General features: G+C 47.6%; 1 protein-coding gene across 2 annotated transcripts in view; it reads left to right on the top strand.

Moving 5' to 3' along the window:
• LOC119973064 (receptor-type tyrosine-protein phosphatase gamma-like) overlaps positions 1-24,410 on the top strand; it is a 1,019,600-nt gene that overhangs the window by 672,763 nt on the left and 322,427 nt on the right. For both annotated transcript variants that reach the window (XM_038810525.1, XM_038810526.1), the window contains one exon: positions 8,688-8,754. In XM_038810525.1, the coding sequence (XP_038666453.1) occupies positions 8,688-8,754 (67 nt within the window). The remainder of the gene's footprint in view (positions 1-8,687; positions 8,755-24,410) is intronic.

Genomic DNA, 24,410 nt, shown 5'->3' on the forward strand with positions numbered 1-24,410 from the left:
TGAACTGAATCAGCACAGAGAGAGACCATTTGGTCCATTGTGTCTGTAATGGACAATAAACGAGCCACCCAGCCTAATTCCACTTCCCAGCATTTGGCCCATAGCCCTGCAGGCTATGGCACTTCAGGTGCACATTTAAACACTTTTAAAATGAATTGAGGTTTTCTGCCTTTACTACCCTTATGGGCATTGAGTCTCAGAACCCTGATGTGTTGGGTGCTCTGGATCCGTGAAACACATACAGGCCACCAACACTTAAAATAGTGTAGCGCTAACAATTATACTCAAAGACGAGAGACTAGTACAATAGAGGCTTTATTGCTGTGCGATGCTATTCCTCCATCTGCAACTGTAGACTAGGGTCTGAGTGACTCACACGCATATTTATACACAAGCTCCCTGTGGGCGGAGCTAGCCGGCAGGGGCTTACCGGAGGAACCTGTATTACAGGTACAGGCATACATCCCCCTACTGCAAGTACACATCACTACAGTGGTTATATCACCACAAATAGTACAACGCTATTTTATTAAACTATAAACTGCTGAACATACTATTACTGTGGGTTAACACGATGTGAGATTAACTAAAGACCTGGGCCTTTGCTAACCAGTCTGATCACTCAGCACATGGTGAGAATCGGTGCTGTAAACTATAAGCTCTTGTGCTTCTGAAAGGCTGCATCCCGAATGAGAGGGAAAACTGATGCCCTCTGTCTTTATAGTGAGTGTGCTCTAACTGGTGATTGGCTGCGGTGTTATGCATGTTGATTGGTCCTATTGTATGTCCATCAGCGTGTGTGTCTGCACCATGATATACTGGTGTTATGCATGTTGATTGGTCCTATTGTATGTCCATCAGTGTGTGTGTCTGCACCATGATATACTGGTGTATATTATGACATCCCCCTTTACAAAAAAAATTTGTATGTATGTGTCAATAAATAGTGTGTGTGTTGATAATGTTTCTAACTATATGTATGGTGCGAAGACATATTTACAGGACTATGTACAGGAAAACTAAGCTATATACAAGGGAAGGTGCCTGGTGCAGAGAACTAGTATGCAACAAAATGAACGAGAACAATACTATATACAAACCAAGAAAACGATCAAACAAGGCAGGGAAACAACTCAGGGAGTCCATAAATTTGTAAAGTTCATAAATTCAGTCTCTGAGGTGGGCGACGAATTCTGGTTGACCGCCTCAAGGGTGTGTCGAGAGCCGCCAGTTCAGGAGCAGGCTGGACTGCATCACAGTCGGGACGAGTCAGTGACAGGAAGCTCTGCACAGTCCATGGCAGGGTCAGCAGGGGAGCGATGCAACTCCGGAGGATCACGTGGTGATCGTGGAATGAGGCGAAGGGCACGCCGATTGCGGCGTAGAATGCAGCCATCTGGTAGCCGAACCAGGAACGAGAGGGGGGCCACCTGCTTAAGGACAACAGCAGTTGCAGACCAGCCACCATCCGGGAGATGGACGCAAACATTGTCGTCTGGAGTGAGAGCGGGGAGATCAGCAGCACGGGAATCATGAATCGCCTTGTGCTGCGCACGAGACATCTGCATTTTGCGAAGAAATGGAACATGGTCGAGATTTGGTACATGGATAGACGGCACCGTCATTCTCAGGGTGCGATTCATTAACAACTGTGCGACAGACCAGTGGACAGCGGGGCGGAGCGATAGGCCAGCAAGGCAAGATAGAAGTCAGATCCGGCATTGGCAGCCTTGCATAGGAGCCTCTTGACTGTGTGAACTCCCTTCTCTGCTTTGCCGTTGGACTGGGGGCACAATTGTACCGCAGGACGAAGCTGGCCCATTCCTGGCTGGTGAAGCAGGGGCCATTGTCCGACATCACCGTGAGTGGGATGCCGTGCCGAGCAAATGTTTCTTTGCACGCCCGAATGACTGCGGACGAAGTGATGTTGTGCAATCTTATCACCTCCGGGTAGTTTGAAAAGTAGTCGACAATCAGGACGTAGTCCCTACCCAATGCTTGAAACAGGTCGATGCCCACCCACAGGTCGATGCCCACCATCCAAGGCGACGTGACCAACTCATGGGGCAGCAGAGTCTCCCATGGTTGGGCCTGCTGAAAGCGCTGGCAGGTGGGGCAGTTGAGTACTGCGTTGGCAATGTCGTCATTGATACCGGGCCAGTACACAGCTTCACGGGCCCGTCAGCGACACTTCTCTACGCCCATATGGCCCTCGTGTAACTGTTCCAGAACAAGCTGGCGCATGCTATGCGGGATGACAATGTGGTCCAGTTTCAGGAGAACCCCATCAACGACTGCCAGATCGTCTCTTACATTATAGAACTGAGGGCATTGTTGGTCCTTGGGCCACCCGTCCGTCATGTGGCGCATGACACGCTGTAGCAGGGGGTCAGCCGCCGTTGCGTGGCGAATTTGGACCAGATGTTCATCTGAAGCAGATAGATGGGAGGCTGCGAACTCTACCTGGGCGTTGACCTGGCAGACGAACCCCTCTGGGTCATACGGAGTGTTGACTGCCCTGGAGAGGACGTCCGCAATGATGAGGTCCTTGCCTGGGGTATACACCAGCTGGAAATCATATCGCCGGAGCTTGAGCAGAATGAGCTGGAGGCGAGGCGTCATGTCGTTCAAGTCCTTCTGTATTATATTGATGAGCGGGCGATGGTCCGTCTCGACAGTGAATTGGGGAAGCTCGTAGACATTATCGTGAAACTTCACAACACCGGTCAGAAGGCCCAGGCACTCCTTTTCTATCTTCGCGTGGTGCTGCTCCGTAGGGGTCATTGCCCGCGACGCACATGCAACGGGGGCCCATGACGAGGCCTCATCACGTTGCAAAAGCACGGCTCCATTGCCAGACTGACTGGCATCCGTAGAGATCTTTGTCTCCTTTGCCGGATCAAAGAAGGCCAGAACTGGGGCCGTGGTTAGTATAGCCTTGAGTTCCCTCCATTCTCGCTCGTGGGCAGGGAGCCATTGGAAGTCTGTCGTCTTCCTGACCAGGTTCCTGAGAGCAATGGTATGAGAGGCGAGGTGAGGGATGAACTTCCCTAAAAAATTTACCATCCCCAAAAACCGGAGGACCGCTTTCTTGTCTTCTGGAGTTCTCATAGCTGTGATGGCAGCTACTTTGTCCGCATCCGGCCGCACACCCAAATGGGAGATGTGGTCCCCTAGGAATTTGATGTCTGTCTGACCGAAAGATCATTTGGCTCTGTTGAGGCGGAGGCCATGTTCGTGTGTGCGTCTGAATACGCGCTGGAGGCGATTAATGTGCTCCTTCGGGGTGGTGTTCCAGATGATGATGTCATCGACATAGACGCAAACACCTTCAATCCCTTCCATCATTTGTTCCATGATCCTATGAAACACCTCGGACGCCGAGATGATCCCAAACGGCATTCTGTTGTAGCAATATCTTCCAAAGGGGATATTGAACGTGCATAGCTTTTTGCTAGATTCATCAAGCTGGATTTGCCAGAATCCTTTTGAGGCGTCAAACTTTGTAAAGTGCTTGGCGTGAGCCATTTCACATGTGAGCTTTTGCCGCTTGGGAATTGGATAGTGCTCCCTCATGATATTGCGATTAAGATCCTTGGGATCGATACAAATTCTCAATTCGCCGGAAGGCCTTTTTATACATACCATGGAACTGACCCGTCAGTTGGTTCTGTGACCCTGGAGATCACTCCTTGGTCCTGGAGCTGTTGCTTGAGGCGGTCCTTAAGGGGCGCTGGGACCCTGCAAGGTGCGTATACCACAGGTGTGGCGTTCGGCTTTAATAGAATCTTGTAAGTATACGGGAGCGTGCCCATGCCCTCGAAGACGTCGTGGTACTGGTTGATAATGGTGTTCAGTTGCGCCCTGAAGTCGGTGTCTGGAAAGGCAGACGCATCAACAGGAGAGAGAGTGAACCCTCTGAACTAGGTTCGACAGCTTGCATGCCTGCGCGCCAAGCAAGGAGGCTTTCGAGGAACCTACAATTTCAAACGCCAAGATGGCTTTGTGTGAACGATGCATCACTTCCAATTGGCATGAGCCGCTGGCAGCAATGGCATTTCCATTGTAATCTAGTAATTGGCATGCAGGTGGCAGGATGACTGGTTTCACACGAAGGTTTTGGAGGTCAGACCGTACAGTGATATTGGCAGAGGCAGCGGTGTCCAGGCGGAATCGTATTTGGGACCGGTTAACCGTAAGGGTGGCAGACCACTCATCATCCGGATCGATGCTGTGTATCGGAATGGACTTGGTGCTGTGCTTTGGAGACATCCTGTTCTTTGTGATGATGCCGACTTGAAAAGGCGCCTTCGGGTCGTCGCTGTCAAAATCAGGGGGCAGGTCTGGATCAGGCTCGGTGACTGTGGGTTGAATGGCCCGGACATCCCTGCGAGGCTGGCTGGACCGACGAAAGCTAGCAGGTTGAGTTGATCTGCATAAAGCAGCATAGTGGCCACGTTTGCCACATTGCAAACATCGTCGGGATTTGGCAGGACACTGCTGCTTTAAATGGGCAGAGCCACAGTTGCCGCACGCTGTTGCACCAGTGCCTTCGTTGCGCCACCGTGCATGCGTGGTGCGATGAGGCGTGGTGCGCGCCTGCGCATTACGTTCGTCGACGTCGCCGTCCCCTCTTTCGGTGCGCCCAAACGCGGGAGTCCATGAAAATCGCACTAAATGGCCGCCCTCATCCAGGCTGAGGCCCTGGAGTGGTTTAATGACTTGGACCCGTTCTGCTTCATGGGGAGCTTGCCGCGCCATTTCAGCCGCCTGAATGTGGGAATACCGACTAGTGGCGTGTTCGTGGAGCACGCAGGTCTCAATGGCAATCGCCAGGGTGAGCTGCTTGACTTTAAAGAGCTGCTGGCGAAGGGGGTCCGACTGAACACCGAAAACAATCTGGTCGCGTATCATGGAGTCGGAGGTGGACCCGTATTTGCAGGACTGCGCAAGGATGCGGAGGTGGGTGATAAAGGACTGGAAAGGTTCGTCCTTACCTTGCAAGCGCTGCTGGAAGATATAGCGCTCAAAGCTTTCATTCACCTCGACGTTGCAGTGACTGTCAAACTTGAGGAGGACCGTCTTGAATTTAGATTTATCTTCACCATCGGCGAAGGTGAGAGAATTAAAGATGTGGATGGTGTGGTCCCTGGCTGTGGAGAGGAAGAGAGCAATCTTCCTGGCGTCTGAAGCAGCTTCCAGGTCTGTGGCCTCAAGGTATAGCTGGAAGCGCTGTTTGAAGATCTTCCAGTTGGACCCCAGGTTGCCAGTAATGTGGGGCGGCGGCGGCGGGCGGACGCTGCCCATGTTGCAGGATGGCTGATTGCTGGTGGAAGGCAGATCACTTGCAGGTAGGTCTACGAAGTTCTAACAACCCTCAACTACTGGTACCATGATGAGTTGGGTGCTCTGGATTCGTGAAACACATACAGGTCACCAACGCTTAAAGTGGTACAACACTATTTTATTAAACTATAAACTGCTGAACATACTATTACTGTGGGTTGACACGATGTTAGATTAACTAAAGACCTGTGCCTGTCCTAACCAGTTTGATCACTCAGCACATGGTGAGGATCTGTGCTGTAAACTATAAGCTCTTGTGCTTCTGAAAGGCTGCATCCCGAATGAGCGGGAAAACTGATGCCCTCTCTCTTTATGGTGATTGGCTGCGGTGTTATGCCTGTTGAGTGGTCCTGTTGTATGTCCATCAGTGTGTGTGTCTGCACCATGATATACTGGTGTATATTATGACAACCCCCTCAGCCCTTTGGGTGAAAAACTTGTGTCCTCATATTCCCTCTAACCCTTTGAGCAATCACTTGAAATCTATGGCCCCTAGTTACTGACCTTTCTGCGAAAGTGAACAGGTCCTTCCTATCGACTCTGTCCAGGCCTCTCTCAATTTTGTACATCTCAATTAAATTTCCCCTCAGCCTCCTCTGTTCCAAAGAGAACAACCACAGCCTACTCAATCTTTCACCAGGCTGCAAGTTAATTCCCAGCAACATCCTTGTAAATCTCCGATGTGCCCTCTCCAATGCAATTACATCTTTTCTGTAATGAGGTGACCGGAACTGTACATTGTACTCACGCTATGGTCCAACTAATGTTTCACACAGTTCCAGTATAACCAGTCTGCTCCTTTAGTAACTGAGGCATAGAATATGTGAAGGGATTCCTTAATCACCTTATCAAACAGTCCTGCTACTTTCAGGGATCTGTGGACATTCACTCCGAGGTCTCTCACTTCCTCAATGAACTGTTTCTATTCTTTGACAAAGATGATTTTGTTTGGATACAGAGTTTTGTTTTTTTACAGTTCCTAAGATATGACTACTTCCTATTTTTTTTTCTACCGCCCAATTTATCACTGTGCTTGCAATTCACCACCTGTTGTGGAACAAGAAGATGAGATTTTTATTCCCATTGGCATCTCCACTCGCATTGCTTATGGAATTACTAGTTTCAACTTTACCATGCTGGCTTAAGTTGCTGTAAAAATCAACTGCTTTCTGTAGATTGGAATTCTTTTCTCGAAGTAATCTAACTGACCTGTTTTTGATTAAGCTCACTAGAATTGTGTCTATAAAAAGGCTGTACATGAGAATTCTGTCCTCTTGAGTTGACCTTTTCATGTAAATCTATTACATATTGATCAATGCGTCTTGAGCTTGAAACCATGGAATAGTTGAGTCTCGTGGTATTAACACAAGTCTTTAATTTGTAATATTCCCTGTGGTGTGAACTATTCCACAATCTTGTTCAGATTCTCTGTGTTTTCCACGTCACCAACTGCAAACATTCTTTTGATTGTTCTTTCACTGACTCTGCGTAATAAAGTAAAATACTGCAATGCAGATTGGTTACTTCAGCTTTTTATTGTTGCAAACAAATCAAAACATTGTTCCATTTTTTCATATACACATTTGATCCTAGTCTCCTATTATCTGGGAACTGTAAACCTTTCATTTGAATCCCAGTTCCGATACCTTGCACAAGTCGGTAGCCTGGTTGAACAACTTATATCAAGAAATTGCAGCATTTCTTGAGCTTTATTCAAATTATCTGCTCCTCTCTCCAGAATACATGATGTGAATTATCTTTGGGAATTGTCCCGGTATAGCATGTCAACGTGGGCAGAAGGTCAGCAGAACCCGCAGAGAAATTATGTAACATGTTCATGAAGAATGGGAGGACTTTTTCTCGAAAATATTTTTACTAAAGTTTTCATTTTATAAAACACAAAATAAACAAATCCATACATACATAACAATATTTACAAACCTCTATCCTCTAAAAAATACCATAACCTCTTACCATTCCCCCCTCCCCCCCCCCCCCCCCCCCCCCCACCCCACCCCGCCCCACTGATTATGACCAATTTCTAAAGATAAAGACAAAGGTCGCCTCCTCCGGCAGGCCCGGGCCCAACACACCCGCCAAACCTGCCCCTAAGATGAGACACAGAAAAGCCCTTAGCCCCAATCAGATGCCTTCCCCAGCCCTCCCTCCCCCCATAACCCCGAAAAAAGCTTTCCAGAACAATCGCGTGGCTAAGTGTCGACGTCGGTGTAAAAATGGGAGTGTTTTACTCCGGAGTCGGCGCCCGTTCCAGGACCCCATTCTCCGGCCCACAGGAGGCTAGTGTGCTCGATCCAACTCTGGAGGGACATTCACTACCCCCCCCACCCCCCCATCCCCAAAAACTTGATGAACATCTGAGAAAAGTACTCTGTTGGCTTTCGGTCCTCCACCCCTTCCAGTAACCCCACAATTCTGAGGTTCTGCCTCCTCGACCAGTTCACCAAGTCATGCATCTTTGTCCTCAGAACTTTGTCCCTTTCCTCCATCAGAAACCTCTTAGCTTCCATCAAGGTGATTCAATCACTGTGCGTGATAACGCCACCTCCACACCCTTCAGTGCCCCTCCATGCTCCTTCACTGCCTCCGACGTTTTTTCCAGTTTCTCCCGAATTGGGCGCCCTCAATGGTTTTATTTCCCCTTCAACCAAAGATACTGAGGCTGGTGAAGTGCAAGTTGTCTTACTGAGCACAGGCCATAACTTAATCTTGAATCTTCCTGCCTTTATCAACTGAATCAAATGATTAAAAACATACCTTCCGAGATTCATAGACCACCATAATAACTAAACCAGTCTGAAGACTTTCATTGGTAATGAACAGAACTGACAAAGATTCCACACATTTGGCTTCTAGAAAAGTTCAAGTTATAAATGTTCTTGAAGTTTTTTGATGATATAATATTGCTTGAGTTACAAAACCATGTGTATAATATTATACCTACATTTTGAAGTGCTATCAATGTGGTTTTTCAGAAACAAATGGATATCGAGAAACGTGCTAACTATCCCTTTTAACCAAACAGTAAATATTGTGGAGAGATTCTGCTGCAAGTGTTTTAAAGTTCCATCATCGAGTTTTAATGAGGTTAGATGGAATTTCAACCAGCATCCAGAAAAGTAGTTGTAACTCTAGAACATTATTGTTTCCCCAAGAATTGTTCAGTGTCAGTTCATTTTAATCTTCTGTGTTTAGGCACTATCTCCATGAGTAACTTTGAAAGCAGAACTGGTGGCCAGATAAAATCTTTTCTTTAAAAATTAAAATTGAAGATAATCTGTTGCCAGGAAGAATTTAACAGAATGCATATCCTTTACACATAGATTACCCTCCAGGACAACCTTGCACTGGTTCCTATTATAAGGGGGCTGAAGGGAGTCGTGCATCATGGTAAGTAAGCTACTTACAAGTTCCTTTCATCGAAAAAAAAATGGGAATTATGTCCTTTACTTGTTGGGTTATATACTCATTAATTAAATGTGCACAGTTCACCTTTGCATCAGTATTATTACACTTAATATATGTACAAATATTTCAAATTCATACTGTAAAGAATACTTTTATTAACATTGAATATTCTTTCATGAAAAATTAATATGATTAGTAAAGTGCCTTTGTTTTGTGACAATAATTCATCGTGATTTTTGTTATGAATCTCCTGTAAAATTTCTGAATCCATCTGGTGCAGTGGTACATTTTCCTTTCCAAATGCAGTAATTGAGAACAAAATACAACTTTGAATAATTTATTTAAATAATTGGATTTATATTAATACCCGTGGCTTTGGTTGACCTAAATTGACTACAGTCACCAGGTTTGTAACCTGTTATTATGAATAGTAATAATAATTAACTGGGCAAAGAAAATACAACTGGCTATCCATTATCTGATTCACAACCCCCACCAACTTTCCCTTGTACTGGCCTCCCTGAACAGGCGCCGGAATGTGGCGACTCGGGGCGTTTCACATTAACTTCATTGAAGCCTACTTGTGACAATAAGCGATTGTTATTATTTTCTAGTAAAACTGTTCCTGTGAAATGCAATTGTTGAGATTCTGAAAGGCAAATATGATCCAAGCACTTGGAAGAACGTAATATCAATTTCAAAAATTTTACATAATGCATGTATAAAGTCCAGGAACATGAACAAGGAATGAATAAACTGTAATAATATTCACATCTGCATGGGTATTGTTACGACACCTTGGGCTAGTGCACGGTCAATTCCAGCACCACATGACCCTGAGTTGCAACGCAGGTGAAATTGGATTTATATTAATACCCGTGGCTTTGGTTGACCTAAATTGACTATCGTCACCAGGTTTGTAAAATTTAAATATAAGTAACCTGTTATTATGAATAGTAATAATAATTAACTCGGCAAAGAAAATACAACTGGCTATCCATTATCTGATTCCCAACCCCCACCAACTTTCCACCTCACCCCATCCTCGACCCACGCACACATACCAACAACACAACAGGTAAAGGGTGATGGAAAGGGAAGATAAATAATAATAAAATAAAAGGATAAGGATCTTTGATTCAGATGAATGTCTTCCAGGTAGTTTCTTTCTCAAGGTCAGGCCTTCAGTTGGGTACTTCCTTTCCCTTCAGCTGATAATGATCTTCGCTGCAGATTCATGGAAACAACAGGCAACCAGCAGCAGAGAGAGGGAGAAACCACAACTCCTCTTCCCTCGACTGTTGAGAGATTTCTGCCAGGTTCTCTCTGAGAAAAAACACCTGGCAAGAACCAATTGTCAGGCGGAACACTGTCCCTGGCCTAACCAACAGTTGCCAATTAGCCAATTGAACCGACCTCCTCCAAAGCCGGTTCCTAAGATTCCCTCAGCGCTGATGAGTCAGATTTCTCTACCCCAAAATACAAAACCTGACGAGCACTCTTTTGCTTAAAGGCACATTCTGATTATGGGTCCACCGGCCCAAAAATAATAAAATAAAATAAATGGGAACAAAGGACTCTTACAGTATATAGCAAATTAGAATTTCTATGTCTGTATATGACAACTCAAAATGCAAGCATGTGCATTTATCTTAAAACAGACCCAATTTTGCCAAGGCAATGTCAGCTAAGACTTAAAAAAAGAGCTGCATAATGCTTAAGGTGTTTTAGCATAGCATTGAGCAGTTCAATAGGACAATGGGCAAAGTATTTATGTATAAAAATTAATTAGGTTGATATGGCTGAGGTGAATGGGATCAGATCTAGTGGAAAGAATCACAACAGTTGGTGGGTATAAAATAAAGAGAAAAAGGAATATTTGCTCCTAAATATGTACATTGGTACTTCAGAAGATGAGAATAATGTGCAGATTTATAAAAATGGAAGATTGTAAATACAATTCGAAAGTCAGGTGATATTACTGATGAAGCACTCGGCATCCGTAGAGAAAATAAAGTACTGGTAATCCAGGGAACATTAACCTATCCCTTCCATCCTCTTAGAACATAGAACATAGAACGATACAGCGCAGTACAGGCCCTTCGGCCCTCGATGTTGCACCGACATGGAAAAAATCTAAAGGCCATCTAACCTACACTATGCCCTTATCATCCATATGCTTATCCAATAAATTTTTAAATGCCCTCAATGTTGGCGTGTTCACTACTGTTGCAGGTAGGGCATTCCACGGCCTCACCACTCTTTGCGTAAAAAACCCACCTCTGACCTCTGTCCTATATCTATTACCCCTCAATTTAAGGCTATGTCCCCTCGTGCTAGCCACCTCCATCCGCGGGAGAAGGCTCTCGCTGTCCACCCTATCTAACCCTCTGATCATTTTGTATGCCTCTATTAAGTCACCTCTTAACCTTCTTCTCTCTAACGAAAACAACCTCAAGTCCATCAGCCTTTCCTCATAAGATTTTCCCTCCATACCAGGCAACATCCTGGTAAATCTCCTCTGCACCCGTTCCAAAGCTTCCACGTCCTTCCTATAATGAGGCGACCAGAACTGTACGCAATACTCCAAATGCGGTCGTACTAGAGTTTTGTACAACTGCAACATGACCTCATGGCTCCGGAACTCAATCCCTCTACCAATAAAGGCCAACACACCATAGGCCTTCTTCACCACCCTATCAACCTGGGTGGCAACTTTCAGGGATCTATGTACATGGACACCGAGATCCCTCTGCTCATCCACACTACCAAGAATTTTACCATTAGCCAAATATTCCGCATTTCTGTTATTCTTTCCAAAGTGAATCACCTCACACTTCTCCACATTAAACTCCATTTGCCACCTCTCAGCCCAGCTCTGCAGCTTATCTATGTCCCTCTGTAACCTGCAACATCCTTCCGCACTGTCTACAACTCCACCGACTTTAGTGTCGTCTGCAAATTTACTCACCCATCCTTCTGCGCCCTCCTCTAGGTCATTTATAAAAATGACAAACAGCAACGGCCCCAGAACAGATCCTTGTGGTACGCCACTCGTAACTGAACTCCATTCTGATCTTGTTAGGTGGGAAATGATTGGATGGAGATAAAAGTGTGAAATCTGACCTTGAGCTGCTGCAAAGTGCCTACTTCAGGCTTATCTGCTCTGCAACGGCAAGACATTAATTATAATATTTAAATAAGGTTACATTCCTCAGATTTTGGCAGCCATTTCAATGAAATGTCCCTGGGCCAGGAGGAGCAGAGATGCTTGAAACACAGCCCCTCAAACAACACTCACTGCAATCTCTTTTCTACGTTGATGCAATCTCTTTTCTCCTCAGTCTCATACTTGCACCTTATTCCTTACTCCCTGCTCCCTTACTCCCTTTCCCCTGCTCCCTTCCCCCGCTCCCCTTCCTTGCTCCCATTCCCCTGCTCACATTCCCCCCTTTCTTTCCCTTTCTCTCTCTCTCCTCCACTCTCTCTTTCGCCCTCGCATACTCCGGCACTTGCTTTCCCCTGCATTCTTTCAACCCACTCTCTTCTCCGTTCTCTTCCCCCCCTATTCTCTTTCCTCCACTCTCTTTTTCCCGTTTTCTTTCCCCAGTTCTCTTCCCGCCGTCTTTTCCCTTTTCCTTTTCTTCCCCCACGCTCTCTTCCCTCCCCCCCCCACCCACACCCCGGCTCTCTTTTCCCCGGCTCTCTTTTCCCCGGCTCTTCACCCCCCCCCCCCCCCCCCCCCCCCCCCCCACCCCGGCTCTCTTTCCCCCCGGCTCTCTTTCCCCCCGGCTCTCTTTCCCCCCGGCTCTCTTTCCCCCCGGCTCTCTTTCCCCCCGGCTCTCTTCCCCCCCCGGCTCTCTTCCCCCCCGGCTCTCTTTCCCCCCGGCTCTCTTTCCCCCCGGCTCTCTTTCCCCCCGGCTCTCTTTCCCCCCGGCTCTCTTTTCCCCCGGCTCTCTTTTCCCCGGCTCTCTTTTCCCCCGGCTCTCTTTTCCCCCGGCTCTTCTTTTCCTCCTATCCTCTTCTGTTCCTCTTGCTCTTCTTTCCCCCCGGCTCTTTTCCCCTGTTCTCTTTTCCTCCGTTCTCTTTTTTCCTCCATTCTCTTTGTTTCCCTGCTTTCTTTGCCTTGCTCTCTTTCGCCGGCTCTCTAACCCGCAGAGAGCTGAGCGCTGTGCTTCTCAATCTATGCCATTGTCTAACCCTGCCTGTCTGCTGAATGCTCCCTAACACCCATCACCTGCATGAGGTGTGCCTGGGGAGGGGAGATGCCTGGAAAGATGGGCCAAGGGTCCGGAGGTTGGGCTGCATTGCAGAAGAAAGTGACAGAGGCGTCATACTGCTTGTGGTCAAGGGTTTTTAATGTGTTACAGGTGTCCAACAATTTCCCACTTTTACACCACCCCTTTATCCCCCCACCTCCTACCTGCCCTCTCCCCCCCTCCATCTCCTATGCCCTCAGTGATCCTCAACATGCTTAACCTTCCTTGCTCTACCTTTACAACCCAGCACCTTCTCCTCCCATCTGGTGCCCAATGTCCACACCATCGTGTCAACGCCCTCAGCAATGCCTGCCTGCGACTGGGATAAGCTCCACAGCGCCTCGGCCATTTCCATTTGAGAGTGGAACATGTCCCGCAGAACCTCATCGAGGTCAGCCTCGTACTGGGTGACATCCCCCAGCGAGTCAGACATTCTGCCGAGGCCCTCGGCCATGGCCATAACCGACTGCAGCATGCCTTAGATACCTCCACTAATGGTGCCGACATCATGCCGGCTGTCCAGTGCAGTCACCACCCTGGCATCTCCCGCTGAATGTCCCAGTCGCTCCCTAACATCTTCATCATCTCCGGGTAACCCTGTTTAATAAACTCAGCATGTGGCTGGGACCCAGCTAGGACCTGAGATCACGCAGCCCTCCGACAGCTGTCTCGCCTGGAGGTTCCTGCCTCCACTTGAGGTACATCAACAACTGTGTGGTGCTCACCAGATTGTGCCCCAAAAGCCTGTCCACTAATGGTTCACACCGAGGTCCATGTATGTGCACTGGTGGAGGGTGGGGATGACAGCTGTGAAGTGTTGATTGTGGCATCCTTGGAGCTCTCTGAGATGGCCTTATGTGAGGCAGGGGAGGGACCCACCCTGGATGGGCCAGTGCCATCTGCTGGAGTACCTGCGGGAGAATGGACGTGGTCAGTGGGAGGGGTGGGTTCAGTCAGTATGACAAAAACAACTCATATACGATCAAGTGGATCCTCACCTCTGCGGTGTGCGCCGACCTCCGCATTAGTGACCGCTCTGTCCTCAGCCACACCCCATCACCTCCAGGGCCCGTTCCTTGAAGGTAGTGAGGATTTGTATGTCTGGCACCCCTCCGCCAGACGGCCCTCTTCCGGCGATTGTCGAAGAGCTTCTCCTGCGGAGACACAGACGATGCATCGTTAGCCACACGCATGGTTCGCGTAGTGGGGGTGATGGTGAAGGAAGTGTTGGTGGGGTTGTTGAAGAGAGGTTTGTAAGCCGCGTGGAGGGTTGGAGGGGGTGGTTGCTCGCATGAGAATGGAAAAGTCTTGGGGTGGTGGGCATTGGTGTCCACTCACCAGTGCTGCCCGATGGTCGTTGACCATCTTGCGCCACTTCATTCCAGGCGGTACTGGCTGCTCTGTGGCGTGCCCTCCGGGACCCTCGAGGGAACAGGGCATCCCTCCTGGCCTCCACTGCATCAAGGAATGGGGGGGACGGGGGTGGCGCCTGACGAGCGCGGTCCCGGAAATGGGCTGGTGAGCCTTCATTTGCGGCGAGAAGCCCGCGGGGGCCTCGTTAAGTGGACCGATTAACGTTGAATCCCGTTCCCGCCCTCGCCGGGCCAAGCACGGGAAGTTCGCGGCAGTTCCCGCTCGCTGCCACACTTAGAAATCTTTCTGGAGAATAGTGCCCGAAATCAGGGCTTCACAAACTTTTTGAGCACGGAATCCTTCTGACATTCCAGGAGCATTGATGGAACCCCAAGCATTCTTTTTATGTTGAGGATAGGTTTTTTTTGTGAAATAGGTATGGCTTTTCTATCGATATGAATGCATCTATTATCATTACATCGTCATTTTCTTAACACATTAATTAGATCTGACCCCACTATCCCCCTCTCCCAAGACCCTCTTCCATTGACCCTCGGTCATGGTCTTCCTCCTCCGATGGCACTATCTCTCCAAGGCCCTCTGCCTAAGGCCGCCTGCCCATGGCCCTCTGACCAAGGCCTCCTCCTCATGCCCCTCTCTCCTTATGCCCCTCTCTCCCATGCCCCTCTCTCCCATGCCCTCTCTCCCCATGCCCCCCCCCCCCCCGTGGCCTTCTCTTCCAGTGGCTCTTTCTTGCCATTGTCCTCACCACTGTCCTCTCTCCCGACGTCATTTGCTCCCGACGTCATTTGCTCCCGACGTCCCTCTCTCCCGACGCCCCCCCCTCCCCCCAACGGCTCTCTCCCGCCACAGCCCTCTTTCCCCACGGCCCTCTCTCCTCACGGCCCTCTCTCCCCACGGCCCTCTCTCCCCACGGCCCTGTCTCCCCACGGCCCTGTCTCCCCACGGCCCTGTCTCCCCACGGCCCTGTCTCCCCACGGCCCTGTCTCCCCACGGCCCTGTCTCCCCACGGCCCTGTCTCCCCACGGCCCTGTCTCCCCACGGCCCTGTCTCCCCACGGCCCTGTCTCCCCACGGCCCTCTCTCCCCACAGCCCTCTATCCCCACGGCGCACTCTCCCCACGGCCCTCTCTCCTCACGGCCCTTTCTCCCCACGGCCCTTTCTCCCCACGGCCCTCTCTCTCCACGGCCCTCTCATCCTGTTGCCCTCTCTCCCCTTGGCCCTCTCCTCCACTTGCTCACCGTTGCAGCTCATCCGCTCTGCCATCGCGACTCACCCCACCATCCACTCTCCACTGCCCACTCCGCCATCCGCTCCACTGTCCGCCACCCATCACTCACTGAATCTTTGCTCTGACACTGGGCCTTGACTCTGCTGCTGGGCCTTTGTTCCGCCACCGACCCTTTGCTCGACTGCTGGGCTGTTGCTCAACTGCTGGGCCTTTAGAACATAGAACATGGAACATTACAGCGCAGTACAGGCCCTTCGGCCCACGATGTTGCGCCGACCTGTGAAACCACTCTAAAGCCCATCTACACTATTCCCTTATCATCCATATGTCTATCCAATGACCATTTAAATGCCCTTAATGTTGGCGGGTCCACTACTGTTGCAGGCAGGGCATTCCACGCCCTTACTACTCTCTGAGTAAAGAACCTACCTCTGACATCTGTCCTATATCTATCTCCCTCAATTTAAAGCTCGTGCTAGCCATCACCATCCGAGAAAAAAGGCTTTCACTGTCCACCCTATCTAATCCTCTGCTCATCTTGTATGCCTCAATTAAGTCACCTCTTAACCTTCTTCTATCTAACGAAAACAGCCTCAAGTCCCTCAGCCTTTCCTCATATGATCTTCCCTCCATACCAGGCAACATTCTTGTAAATCCCCTCTGCATCCTTTCCAATGCTTCCACATCCTTCCTATAATGCGGCAACCAGAACTGCACACAATACTCCAAATGTGGCTGCACCAGAGTTTTGTACAGCTGCAACATGATCTCATGGCTCCGAAACTCAATCCCTCTACCAATAAAAGTTATCACACCGTACGCCTTCTTAACAACCCTATCAATCTGGGTGGCAACTTTCAGGGATCTGTGTACATGGACACCGAGATCTCTCTGCTCATCCACACTACCAAGAATCTTACCATTAGCCCAGTACTCTGTCTTCCTGTTACTCCTACCCAGCGCCGGCCCTAGGGTTGCTGGCGCCCCGGACAAGCTGAACTTCGGCGCCCTTCGGGGGGCGGGGGCGGGGCCGAGGCGGGCGGGGGGGGCCGAGGCGAGGGGGGGTGGGGCCGAGGGGGGGGGGCGAGGCGGGGGGGGCGGGGCCGAGGCGGGGGGGGGGGCCGAGGCGGGGGGGCGGGGCCGAGGCGGGGAGGTTGGGCCGAGGCGGGGGTTAGATAGAGGAAAGGAACTAAATTGCACTTTAACCAGTCCTATCAGCTCCTCATGCACAGTTCATCCCAACTGATCCTAACCCTCCCACAATACAATGACTGGCCCCTCCACCAATTACACTTACTGGTCCTAGACACCAAACACCACCCCCTCCTACCCTTACACTGACTCTTACCCCTTTAAGCTGATCCTCTCCACATTACACTGACCCCATCTCATCGTTAATGATCACCTCCTGCCATGTTATTGAGCCCCTTCTTCAACACTCCGACCCAGACACCCTGCCAACCACCCCCAGCCTCAATTAACTGACCTGATCCCAGATTCTTCCTGATAGACTGACCAGATCCCAGGACATCCACGCCACTTGATTCTCACTCTTTGTGCAGATTTCCTGACCACCCACAGAACACATTAGGTGTTTGGGTGAGTGTTGAAACGGGACTCCGTACCTCGCAGACACTGTGCAGATCTTCAATGAATATCTTCATTCTCGGCAGGGCCGAGGCGGGGGGGGGGCTGAGGCGGCGGGGGGGGGGGGGGGGGGGGGGGGGGCGGACCCGAGGGCGGACGGAAGGGGGGGGCGGGCGGAGGGGGTCGCCCTGGGCGAGGGCGGCCACCGCGCATGCGCTGGTTGGCACCGGCCCAACTGCGCATGCGCGGGACCCGAGTCTCTGGCGCCCCCTAACACATGGCGCCCCGGGCGACTGCCCGAGTTGCCGGTGCCTTGGGCCGGCCCTGCTCCTTCCAAAATGAATCACCTCACACTTTTCTGCATTAAACTCCATTTGCCATCTCTCAGCCTAGCTCTGCAGCTTATCTATGTTCCTCTATAACCTGCAACATCCTTCCGCACTGTCCACAACTCCACCAACTTTAGTGTCACCTGCAAATTTACTCACCCATTCTTCTACGCCCTCCTCCAGGTCATTTATAAAAATGACAAACAGCAGTGGCTCCAAAACAGATCCTTGAGGTACACCACTAGTAACTGAACTCCAGGCTGGACATTTCCCATCAACCACCACCCTCTGTCTTCTTACAGCTAGCCAACTGCTAATTCCCCCTGAATCCCATGCCTCCGTATTTACTCCACTCCTGCCTTCGCTCCACCACTGGACTTCAACACACTGCTGCCTTCGCTCTGCCACTGGACCTTTTCTCTACAGCTAGTCCTTCTCTCCACTGCTGGGCCCTTGCTTCACTGTTGCCTTAGTTTGCTCCTGGACTTCGATCCGCTGCTGCCTTCGGTCCAGCGTTGGACTGGGCCTTTGCTCCGCTGCCTGGCCTTTGCTCCGCCGCTGGGCCTTTGCTCGGTCAGTGGGCCTTTGCTCGGTCAGTGGGCCTTTGCTCCGCCGCCTGGCCTTTGCTCTGCCGCTGGGCCTTTGCTCCGTCAGTGGGCCTTTGCTCTGCCGCTGGGCCTTTGCTCGGTTAGTGGGCCTTTGCTCCGTCAGTGGGCCTTTGCTCGGTCAGTGGGCTTTTGCTCGGTCAGTGGGCCTTTGCTCGGTCAGTGGGCCTTTGCTCGGTCAGTGGGCCGTTGCTCGGTCAGTGGGCCATTGCTCGGTCAGTGGGCCGTTGCACCGTCAGTGGGCTGTTGCTCTGTCAGTGGGCATTCGCTCCGTTGATCGGCCATTGGTCCGCTGCTGGTGCCTTGCTCCGCCACTGGGCCTGTGTGCTACCGCCGAGTCTTTATGCCACTGTTACCTCACACAGCTGCTGGACTTAGCTCCGCTATTGCCTTTACTCAGCCGCTGGGCCTTTGCTGTGCCGTTGGGCCTCTGCTACAGCTCTCTGGGCCTTTGCGCCACTGCTGCCTTCACTCCGCCGCTGGATTTAGCTCTGCCAGTGGGTCATTGCTCCGCTGGTGGGCCTTTGCTCCACTGCTTTTTCTGGCTCGTCCAATCAAATGCCTATTTTGCAGTCCATGGCTACTAATAGGCTGATTAGTGCACCTATCGGGAGCCAACTCGGAGTGAAAACTGCCTCCGATTGGACAAACTGCAAGGACAGGTTTTTTTTTCAAATTGGGAGATGCTAGGACCCAGTTTGGGAAATGCTGGATTAGATTGTTCCCCTCCAATACTTCTGTCTGCATCTGTCAATTGTTGTATTTGTTTTGTGATTTTGTATTGTTCATAGAGCCTCAACAGAGAGTTTAATTTTATTCATGTCTGAGTTCTTACTCCATAAGTTATACTTCATCCTCATGATAACTTAAAATTCTAAACTTTTAGATATTTTTATATCTAAATATAAAACATTTGCATTTAATAAATATGCCATAAAATGTATACTTTTCTCGTAAAAAAATATACAAAGATTTGTATGCGTACAAAACAGAAAATGTGGCATCTGGATGTTGGCACAGTGAAATTTTGGACAGATGGAAAGTCATGTGTCAAAATGTATTTGCAATCTCCCTTAGCTCCAGCTGCCTATGCATACAGTTCAAAACCTTCTGTTTTGTGTATTTGACATAGTTACTGTTTGAAAGAGTCTTCAAGATAATATGCACCAGATGCTATGTCTTTACAGATAACTTCTGTCGCATTAGTCTCTGAGGATTGTTGAGATGCTTGAGTAGGTGCTTTATCATTGATTGGTATCATGTATTTTCTGTGCACATTTGTTTTCGGTTGATGACACTGGTAGTTTGTTCCATCATCTCTGCAGCTTTCACACATCACTCTGATGATCCCCTAAAGCGTTTGTCACATTTGGACAACTTCATGACCACTCCCCAATTTTCACAGGAAATTGTTGAAATGCTTTGTACAATGGTAGCAAAATGAACATTCACTGCAATTTGGTACTTTATGTAACTGAACTGATACAAATGAAATGGCTAATTGATCAGCTGGATTGGTCATGCTAAATTGCCCTTACTGTCCAAAAGGTGGGGTGGGGTTGCTGGGTTACGGGAATAGGATGGAGGTGTGGGCTTGGGTAGGGTGCTCTTTCCAAGGACCGGTGCAGACTCGATGGGCTGAATGGCCTCCTTCTGCACTCTAAATTCTATGAATCTATGTTAACAAAAAGTCATGGATTGTTGTCCATTTTGTTAATCTGTAAGAGTGAAATTAGAAAACTTGTGAGGGAAGAATTGGCTCAAGTTCTTGTCCATGATCATTACACATATTCATGTTCATTTTAGAGTGTTGTTACAGACAGGATCGGGAGGTTGAGTTCATGTAAACGGCAATCATTTCTCCCCTCATCGGCCATCCACAAACAGAAGTTTTATTTGATTTGTTTCCCTCTTTGCAAGTGGCGGCATATATCCCAGCCCCTCAGTTTTGGTCGAGATATGATTAACTCAAAGGAGCAGTTTATTTGCACACACACAAAATGCAAAAAAGGGTTCACAATGTCCCCCCATATTTAGATAGCAAAGCGAGGGATAGAGAAAAGAAGGATTTATGGTGCAGAGACCACAAAGAAAAAAAATTGTTTCATGTGGGTTTGAGAGTCCAGAGTCAAAATCAAATAAGTGGACTTCATGGAAGTTGGTGGGCTGAAACCAATTTTGGATCATTCATTTTTCTGGCGGTGTTGACTTCACACAATGCGATAGGCTGGCAGTAGTAAATCAGTCTTGAAGGCATGCAATGATAAATCAGTCTTGTAGGCATGCAATGGTTAATCGGTCTTGTAGGCAATGGTACCAACCTCCAGTAGAAGTAGGGTAGATGGGGCGAGGTGTTCAACCTGGCCAAAGCTCCTTCAGTGTTGCCTGCTAGTCAAATGTTAAGCAGCAGACTGAGCTATGCAGTTCAACAAGGCAATATTATTTGTTCCATAAGCCAGAGGCCCAAGTCACATGACTCCCACCTCTTCACTATCTTTGGCAAAAGATGTGTATCCATTGTCTAGATTTTACTGATCTGTCAAATTTCTCAGCCATTAGGTATTGAAAGGAAGGTTGTTGGACCTTTGTCTTAGCAGATGATTCATCTCCTTTTAACCAGCCTGGGTTATTAATTGCAGGTGGTCTTTGTGTAGCTCTTCTTGGAGTTGGTCTGTGGCTTCTCTGAGATAACAGTGTGCGAGTTTTCCTTAAACTGCAATGTCTTTTCTTCAGGCGTCAGTCAGGCACAGTTTCAGCTATTTTACAGCTCTTTATTCAGTTTTTAAGTTTTTAGAAAGTGCATTGAGCATATCTACATATACAGTGTGAGGTATTAGCCCTTTCACATTGTGTGTTTGTATGTGTTTTTGCACGTATGTAGATTCAGCTCAGATCTGATGCTTCCAGTGATTGGATAACCTGCTATCATATGCTTACTTGATGCAATCTTCTGCTCATGAGAGAGAATCTATGTCTAATATGCTATTAATGATTTAACAAACCTATTCTGTCAGTAAATCTTGATGGAACTGCAACTAAGAACTTGTGCAATTTGGACATTACATAATTTATTTCTTTAATTTGAATTACTTTGAACCTAATGTTCATATACAACAATCATTTAATTATTAAAAACTAATAAAGTTACATACTTTGCTGTGGATGAAATCACTATCAGAACTAGCTTAAAAGTATAATATTAAACCTCTTTAGGAACTGCCACATCTACTTTATGGAGCACAGGGTCACTGTATATAAATAAAAGATGCAGTACAATTACTACTTCAACAGATTAAAACAAGATAATAGCTCTTGTGTCTTATTTTGTAGAAATAAATTCTCTTGCTCTTATTTCTTGTCTTTATTGTATTTCAAGATGAAAAACTGCTTTGTAAGCTTTAAATGGTTGATGGTGCTGTTTATCTCCTCATCTGAAGTATATATAATTAGTTATGTGAGGTCAGCATGGGGATTAGCATGCAGCACTATTGATTTTTGTTTAGTATTTAAGAGTGGCCATATACATTTTTCACTCTTCCAGTCTGCTATGGAATACACTTTTAATTATTTAAGGTACTTGTTGTTTCAATATCCCAGACCATCCATACATGTATGTCTGTAGTCAAATTGGATTTACATTTTCCTGGTTAAGTGGATAACATTTAGCTTTCCAGAAATGGGAATTCAGTTTGAGTTTGAATAGATTTTTTTCTTTGAGAAATAATTGTCTTTTAGCTGTATCAGTGCAGCATTGGACTTCCAACCTTTGCAGCACATCCTATTTCTCTCCCTTGCCCTCATGCTCCAATTGCAAATTAAGGTCAGTTCTACCTCTCACTTCCAGTTAAACCAAACTGGGCTCCTTGTGGCAATGCTTAGTTATGATGTGCAGTACTCTGAACAGAAAAAGATAGAGAGGGACTAATATTTTTGGATAATGAAACACCATTGCTGACTCAGTTGCTTGTGGAAATGTCCCTTACATGACCCACTTCACTTTCTGAACTGCTGGAGGGAGTATATGAGCAAATAAGAATGAAGAAAATCCAATTTTATTTATGCTCTGAATTTATTGTTGCAAATAGTCAAGAGAAAGATTTGGGGCAGATTTTAACTTTTGGGGTGCGAACAGACCACTTCCCGCGCCTAAAATGAAAAGGCCAGCTATTTCAAAGCCAGCCCTCATTTATGTAGAATCAGGAAGCTGGTTTCCCTAAATCTATAATAAAAGGTCTCTGTTGCAGCACCCGGGGTGGTGCACTTTGGCTACTTAGCTGCCAGTGGAGCGATGTGATCATAGAGGTGAGCACTCTTAAGAGAAATTACTACTCATTTGCTCCACAACCCCAAAATAACTATTTAAAGTTCAAAATGACCTTTTTGGTACAGTCATGTTGGACTAACTGTAAAACTAGTTATCGAGCATGGAACATTCTCCATTCAGATCTGTCTTAAAACAAATATGTGCTATCCCCATTTATGTATCAAAAGGACTTACTGCCTGAAATAGACTTGGAATTCTTATATGGAATAGGGCTGAAGTGTCCATGAGAGTAGAGTGGTCAGTCAATGGATCTCATTTGATTTAGTCAACTTAAAATGGGCCCCTTTGTTTTTTAATCATTGATTTAAATGGCATTTGGGTAATTTTAATAGAAAATGGCCACAACCTTGTTTGGAAAAACAGTTTGGATTTAGCAACCCTTAACGGTTTGTGTGGACTACTTATCAGGGACGTACAGATTAAGCTTTGAAGTTAAAATCACCCAAACCTCATGCTGCCAAGGTCAGAGATGTTTGGTGCTCAGCTTGCACCTTTGCGGCCGATTGATGATAATCTTTATTGTCATGGGCAGCACGGTGGCGCAGTGGGTTAGCCCTGCTGCCTCGCGGCACCGAGGTCCCAGGTTCGATCCCAGCTCTGGGTCACTGTCCGTGTGGAGTTGGCACATTCTCCCCGTGTTTGCGTGGGTTTCGTCCCCACAACCCAAAGATGGCAGGGTAGGTGGATTGGCCACGCTAAATTGCCCCTTAATTGGAAAAAAAATTAATTGGGTACTCTAAATTTATTTTTAAAAATAAAAATAAATCTTTATTGTCACAAGTAGGCTTACATTAACAAAGCAAAGATGTTACTGTGAAAATCCCCCAGTTGCCCCACACTGGCGCCTATTTGCGTACACCGAGGGAGAATTCAGAATGTCCAAATTACCTGACAGCGCATCTTTCGGGACTTGTGGGAGGAAACCGGAGCACCAGGAGGAAATCCATGCAGGCACTGGGAGAACGTTCAGACTCAGACAGTGACCCAAGCCAGGAATCGAACCTGGGACCCTGGCGCTATGATTCTTCCTCAATGTTAAAATCAGGCCTTTAATAAAACTGAGATTTTATGCTCAAGCTTGAAATATCCAAGCCTATATTATCCGAGTGGAAAAAAGGTGACTCCCATCTTTTATTCCCAAAGCTTTTCATCTTGGCCTCATCAGGACATTCACAAGAATACAATGCAAGGGAAATCAACAATCATTCGCAGCAGGCAAGATACCCACGGTACCCAACCAGCCCATGTTTACAAAACTCAAAACACTGTCCAACATTAGATGTGATTCTGCAATTGGATTGGACAACATTTGCTAAATAATCCTCAATGAGCTAAGAATCACACTGACAACCAATTCAAGATTGTTTGTTGGGCTTACAGTATGGTGCAGTTGTGTGAACTGTAACATACATATATTAATACACAGGGCCCTGCTCTTTGCAGACAGAACGACATGTGCACACATTGCATCTATTTCAGTTAAACAAAATAAGTGACAATCTTTCACTGGTTCATTCCTCAGGACAATACTTTGATCAGTAAGAGTTAAGCTGGCTGGTTTAAATTTCAAACGATGCTCAGCAGTTAAATGTCAGTCACCATCAATTGGTGCATTCTCCATGGTGATACCTCTCCCAATCAGAGTCCACTTGCTAAGCAAACCGCATTCTCTTCTCACACAGTATAAATTTGTTGTTTTCCCTTACATTGCATTCTTGCACATGTCCTGATGACTGCAAGATAAAAACTTTGGGGAAAAAAAGGTATCATTTTTTTCAGCAATACTCAAGTTGTGGACTACTAAATGACTATCCCATCTTTTTGTTCTCATACATCTGTCTTTGACTGGGACTTTGAAACCTGTATTCCATGTAGTAGGAAACACTTGTAGAATGGAAAACTCTTGTAGAATACAAAAAGCCTATTGCA

This window comes from Scyliorhinus canicula, chromosome 11, assembly GCF_902713615.1.
Source record: "Scyliorhinus canicula chromosome 11, sScyCan1.1, whole genome shotgun sequence".
NCBI classification, from domain to species: Eukaryota; Metazoa; Chordata; class Chondrichthyes; order Carcharhiniformes; family Scyliorhinidae; genus Scyliorhinus; species Scyliorhinus canicula.